Source organism: Ipomoea triloba, chromosome 14 (assembly GCF_003576645.1).
Source record: "Ipomoea triloba cultivar NCNSP0323 chromosome 14, ASM357664v1".
Classification (NCBI taxonomy): Eukaryota; Viridiplantae; Streptophyta; class Magnoliopsida; order Solanales; family Convolvulaceae; genus Ipomoea; species Ipomoea triloba.
In genome coordinates, this window is record NC_044929.1 from 18,672,731 (window position 1) to 18,679,620 (window position 6,890).

General features: G+C 31.8%; 1 protein-coding gene and 1 pseudogene across 1 annotated transcript; one reads left to right on the forward strand and one right to left on the reverse strand.

Annotated features, from left to right (window-relative positions):
* The first annotated feature begins 3,417 nt into the window (after positions 1-3,417).
* On the forward strand, positions 3,418-6,062 carry LOC116005252 (probable xyloglucan endotransglucosylase/hydrolase protein 32). The gene is made up of 4 exons (XM_031245515.1): positions 3,418-3,696; positions 4,138-4,238; positions 4,698-4,918; positions 5,668-6,062. Exons 1-4 carry the CDS (start codon positions 3,483-3,485, stop codon positions 6,026-6,028), a joined length of 897 nt encoding a protein of 298 aa, XP_031101375.1. The 5' UTR covers positions 3,418-3,482; the 3' UTR covers positions 6,029-6,062.
* Positions 6,063-6,795: 733 nt separating this feature from the next.
* LOC116005390 lies at positions 6,796-6,890 on the reverse strand (annotated as a pseudogene).

Below are 6,890 nucleotides of genomic sequence, written 5' to 3' on the forward strand. Positions count from 1 at the left end.
CACACCAAAAAAAAAAAAAAAAAAAAAAAAAAAACCTTATGTAAACAAAATTACCATAATGCCACTGTATTTTTTTTTTTTTTAAATATCTCCAGTTTGGGCCCTTGATCTGGACTCAATATACAAATATAATTAAACCCTATTTTTCACCTAAGCCAATTGTTTCACATGATCCTATATATATATATATATATATATTAGAGTTAATTCTATTTTTTGTCCTAGATTTATAGATGACAATCCACTTTTTTAAGTCTTTTTTATTAGAATGTCCACTTTTGGTCCTAGTATTGTTGTGGAATGATCATTTTTGGTCCTTTATCAAAAAATCAGTTTAAATATTGTAAAATACAAGTACATTTCGATCTTCAATTATGAATGTTTTCAAAAAAAAATAAACATGAAAAATATAGCGGTTCAACATACTTTGTATAAAAAAGATTGAAATGTCTTTATATTTAATGATATTTCAACGATTTTGTTGCTAGATGACTAAAATTGGTCATACCAAGATAATACTATAAGACCAAATGAAGATGTTCTAATAAAAAAGGACTAAAAGTGGATTGTCACATATAAATCTAGAATAAAAAATGGAATTAAGTCTATATATTATAAAGATCTTAGTTTAGTGGTATAAGATAACTAAACTTTAGTTTAGTTAGACAGAATAACCAGGAGTTATTAGTCCATCTGACTATGTGCCTAATATAAAACTTGTATTGATGAGATACATGACATATAGTATATAATACATGCATATAGATTATGGTGAATAATATCAATACACCATCTAAAGTTTTGAATCAAATATGAAACAAACCGGCAGACTATGACTAAAGTATTTGTGATCTCTAACATTGCTTCCGCTTTTGCTGAGATCAAATTTCTAGTAGACTTTATATTCAATTAATCCTTAGACAACACTTATATCTAACATGTCTTTGTTGCGGGAGCCCAATTCTATCTTCCGTTAAAATTTAGTGAAGGAATTGAAGAAGGGAGCCTAACCCAAAACAGAACACTTAATTATGCATCACATGCATGCGGCCTTGGTTGCGGGAGCCGCATTCTATCTTCCATTAAAATTTGGTAAAGGGAGAAGGAAGCTTTTTCTTATTTTCTATTCACTTGCTTCAGTTTATCCTTGTCACTACACTAAGGGTATGTTTGGTTCGCACATGAGAATCAGAATTGGTATGGGTATCAAATACTTGGTAAGGGTAATCAGTTTTGGTAAAAGTGTTTTGCATGTTTGGTAGTAGGGTGAAATGTGAATGATTATTAATAGTTGGGAAGAAAGGACGAAGGGAAATGAAACTCTTATTTAATAAGGGTATATGTTTTTCAATTAATGTGATATTCCAAACCCATAGTAATATTCAAAAAAACATGTCAACCAAACAATAACAATCACTTTGATACACATACCTTATACCAAAACCTGTCACAAAACACACCCTAAAAGTTATAGGCGCAATCTTATTTTTAGTTTTTCATACTTGCATATATATAGTAGTCAAAGTTGGTTTTCGATATATAGTTGGATGCTAGACTTGGTCTTTTTAATCTCCCTACACCCAAAAATCTCCTTTCCAACACCTACAAACTCATGATCTACTCTAATACTAATTGTCAAATCAAAAGCTTATTACTACGTCAAAAACTATAGCCAATTACAAAGACAATTTTATTTCTTTATGCTTGTATAGAAGATAAAATAATGTCACATTTTAATGATATAATGTTAAACTTGACTTTAATTTTCATGCCTCCAATAAATTCATAATACGACTTCGTGGCATCATACCTCCCAAAAGCCACCGAATGACCATGGCCGCCGAATCACACTCCACAAGGTAATTTACATCATTAATTAGTGTCCACATAGCATTATGAATTGTGGATCAAAATAATGAGGTACATAATTCATACTCGTAATATACATAATTTTGTAACACAAGATATAAAAAATCAAAACATAAGACACATACACATGTTATATATTTACTTATTTTTTAAATCTGATTTAGATACATAATTTGTGTTCATAGACAAAATTTACAACACAAGACACAAACATTTATAACATAAGACATAATTACTAATTAGTTTCAGATACAAAATTGATACTCTTAACGTACAAAATTTCATAACACAAAACACGAAAACTCACAATATAAGAACTATGGTCCATGGTATAATGATTTCACTCCACATTGGCTTGTCTAATGTTTTTTTCACCAAACAAGTTAGGCCCAGTTTAGCGGTTAAGAAAACAAAAATAAATTTTTTTTTAAAAATGTTATAAACCTTTTGTAGTCTCTCTAAAATTTTCTCTATTTGATGTAGCATTCTCGTATTGGTAGCCAAATTTATTTTTTTAATTAGTGGCAGAGTCAACTAATATATTGGCACCCAATAAATGAAAGTAACATGAAAACGTTTGGAAAGGAAAAAAAAAAAAAAGAAAAAGGAAAAGAACATTTTCCAAATAGAATAGAATAAAAATCAATAATCGCAAATAATTATTGATCACCTATTCTTTTGGTAGTATTATTGTGAGAGGATTTGCAGTATTCCGTAGTTACATTGAATGATTAATTTAGAGGCAATTTAAGTTATTATGAATCCATAACTTAAAGAATCTCTTGTTCAAAAGAAAAATAATAATAATATGGCAAAAATTTGTGTGAGACCGTCTCACCATGAGACGGGTCGGGTCGATACGCAAGTGTAACACTTATATGAACAAATGTCATACTTATATGCTCAAATGTAATACTAATTAAGAATAAAATTTTTGTTACTCTTATAAGGGTAAATGTAATACTTTTAAGGAAAAATACAATACTTTTACATTTCAATTTAAAAGTATTACATTTTTCTTCAAAAGTATTATATTTGCCCTTATAAGTAAGGAGCACTTGTCAACTTTACTTATTATGAAAAATGCATTACTTTTTCTCTTATAAATAACAAAAATTGTATTCTTAATTAGTGTTATATTTGAGCCATAAGTATAACATTTGCACATATAAGTATGATATTTGCATTGTGCTTTGACCCGACCCGACCCGTCTCACGAATAAAGATCCGTGAGACAGTCTTACAACCCTAATAATAATAACTTAAAGAATCTTTCTAATATCTATTAGTACTTCATTTACAAAATTCTAAGTCAAAATTTTAACTACAAAATCGAATATAAAACGTGTCAAAAGTTTTCACAGTGAACAAAGTGAAGTAGCCCCAAAAACAAGACTTGATTTCAAACCGTTTCTTGGTTAGTTTGGTCTTATGCCCAACGCCCATCAACGTCTTCGCCGATAAATCAACTCATTTCTCCATGGGGACGACCTTCAAATCTTCTTATTTATACACCCTTTGTTCTTTTACCCTGATCATCATATCCATCCACTACTATACTGCATGTACACTGCTCATCTTTTCAATTTCCACCGTACCATTACTGAACATATATGGCTCTTCATCATCAATTCCTTCTTTCTCTTGCCATCATTTTCTTGTTCACCTCAAGCAGTAATGCTCAAGGTCCAACTTCACCTGGCTACAAACCCAGCACCAAGGTTGGTTCCCTAGGATTCAACCAGGGTTTTAAGAACCTATGGGGTCCTGAGCATCAATCTCTCGTCCAAGGAACATTGTCAATCAGGCTTGATAAAGCTCATGGAGGTCGGTTTTATGTTACTCTTCTTTTTGCATATTATACTGGTATTTGTATCTGCAATGTAAGACTAATTAAGTCAAGTCTCAATCGGCCTCTTGTTATTATATTCTTCTTTTTTTTTTTTTTATGTGGAGGCTTAATTATCTGTACTTGCTAGATAAGATTAATCCATTTAAGTTTTGCACTGTCATACATTATTATGCTATTCTTTTTACATATCACAATTATATCTACATTCTTGAGATGAGGTTAATCCATTTAAGTTTTGCACACATGTTACATACTCTTCTTTTTACATATTGCACCGTTATTTGCAGTAGCAATATGAGACTGATCCATTTAAGTTTACCTAGGCAACAATGATAATTTGTATTATTATATATAAGCACTTATATATAATGATAATAATCATTTTTAATTTGTTTTTGACAATATAAATAATTCAGGAAGTGGCTTTAAATCTCTCAAATCATATGCCTCTGGTTATATTGGTGCCTCCATGAAGCTCCATCCTGGTTATACTGCTGGAGTTGTTACATGTCTCTATGTACGTATCTGAGAAAGAATTTGATCAGTCAAATTAAAGATTTTACCCCTCCTTCCCATTTTATGCGTCTGGTTCGGTTAATGAAGTTAAAGAAGTTATTTTGAATTCATTTTTTTATGATATTAATTTTAGTATTAATATACAAAATTTATATATTTAAAAACTACACTAAAAGTACTATTAAGCACAAAAAATTAGTTTTCAAAAAAAAAAGCACAAAAAATTAAATTTAAAAATTAAGTAAAAAATAATAAAGAAAATAAACAAAGAAGAAAGAGTTGGTTTGGCCCATAAATAGTAGGTAGGACAGATAAAAAGGGACAGAGAGATATATTTTTATTTGTGTTTATGTGAGGCATGCATGGATGCATTTTCTTATTGTGATAATACATACATACATACATGATATATGATATAATATGTTGCATATATGCATGCATGGTGGTCGGATATGATCAGCTTTCGAACACAGAACAACATCCAACAGACCATGACGAAATCGACATTGAGTTCCTAGGAACGACGCCGGGTAAGCCATACACCTTCTCGACTAATGTGTACATGAAAGGAACCGGAGATGGCAAAAACACTCTCGGACGTGAAGTCGGATTTAACCTTTGGTTTGACCCCACCAAAGATTTTCACCATTATGCTATCCTTTGGAATCCTTCAGAGATCATGTTAGTAATCTTTTCCCCCTTTTTAGTTCAGGAAATATGTAATCTCTCCTTTACTACAACAGGTTTAGTTAATGAAATATGTCAAAAAAATGTATATCAGTTTCTCTTTACAGAACATTTATTGGCTGTTTGGTTGAGCGCAGTTTGGATGAATTGCAATTCAGTGAATTCTCAAACTACACTGTTTGGTTGGAGGGAATTGCAATTTTGCAGAATTGTAATTCCCTCCAAATGATGAATTGCAATTCATGGGGTACCCCTATGAATTGCAATTCGGTGGAGAGGAGGGGCAATTGTGTTGGTGGAAAGACAATTTTGCCCCTCCTCCCATACACTTTGTCTCTTTTTTTTTTTTTTAATTTAAAAAAATTATTATTATTTTTTAAAGAATTATTATTATTATTATTATACTTATTATTATTATTATTATTGTTTTTGAAGGAATTATTATTATTGTTATACTTATTATTATTATTATTACTACTACTGTTGCTATTACTACAACAACATATATTACAACATAAGGACATATAAGGACATTTTAGTCATTTTGTCGTTTCTTACCTTTCAATTTCCTATACTCCTATTACTGCATACCAAACACTGTAATTTCAATTCCACTTTATTCATTGAATTACAATTTCACCGAATTACAATTCTTTTCCCCCTAATTCTCTCCTCCCAACCAAACGACATGTTAGTTCATAGAATATGTTTAGAATAAAATAATGTTTTTGATGTTGGGTCAGATTTTTCGTGGACGACGTTCCAATCAGACACTATCCGAAGAAGAGCGCAACAACATTCCCAGAAAGGGCAATGTATGTATACGGATCGATTTGGGATGGATCGTCATGGGCGACGGAGAAAGGGAAGTACAAGGCTGATTATAAATACGAACCCTTTATTGGGCAGTACAAGGATTTCAAGGTTAGTGGTTGCGCGGAGAAAGCTTTGGCCGCGTGCAAGCCAATTCCCGGCTCCCCCACAGGCTCGACCGGGCTGAGCAAACAGCAAATTGCGGCCATGGCATGGGTGCACAAGAGCCATAAAGCGTATGATTATTGTCAGAACCTCAGTAGAGACCGCGCCAAAACACCCGAGTGTTAGAAGCTCTTGAGATGAGCTCGACTTGCCATGAATAAGGTGGTGGTGGGGTTGGGGGAGGGTGGGGGACGGGTCCTCCAACTTGTGAAATATATCATATATGTGTAGTTTGTGTGTGTATATCTACAAACTTAATATTTACTAGCTTAATAAAAGCCAATAAAGTTAAGCCGCTAATGGGAACTAAAAAATGTTGGTCTAATTATTAGTTAAAATGAATGATTCATGTTATTTTTATTTTAGTATTTTTATTATTTTTCCTACTTTATCCTATATTTCCTAAATACCCCTGGCTAATAGAGTTAAGTCCCTAACGGGAACTTAAAAATGTTGTGTAACTATGAGTTGAAATGAATGGTTCATACTATTTTTATTTTTCTTATTTATCCTCTATTATATCATTTATTTTTTCTTAAATACCCATGTATCCCGTTAGTGTAAATTTTAGTAATAAAATATTCTTGTTACTATATTATTCTGTATTCCTTTAGTCCTTTTTTATTTTTTTATTTTAAACATAAGTGATCTCTTTGTCGAACTAATCCCTGCCCTTAAAGCCATCGCGGAGATAAATTACGAGTGATCCTAGTCTTTATGTGCGCACAAAATATCCAATCCAGACCATCCATCATTCTTGAGTCTTTTTTCATATATGTTTCCATGTGCAATTTGAACCCTACATTGTCGCCTCCCGTCATAACCTTCATCAAGTTAAGCGACGAACCAACTATGCTAAGTTCTAGGGGACAGTGAAAAAAAAAAAAGGTTAAAAATGTAATCGCACAAAACGGCTCTATGAAGGAATGGAGAATCCATCCACACGTTCCTATATACTGCGAAATTGAATAGATTTCGGTTTGAAACT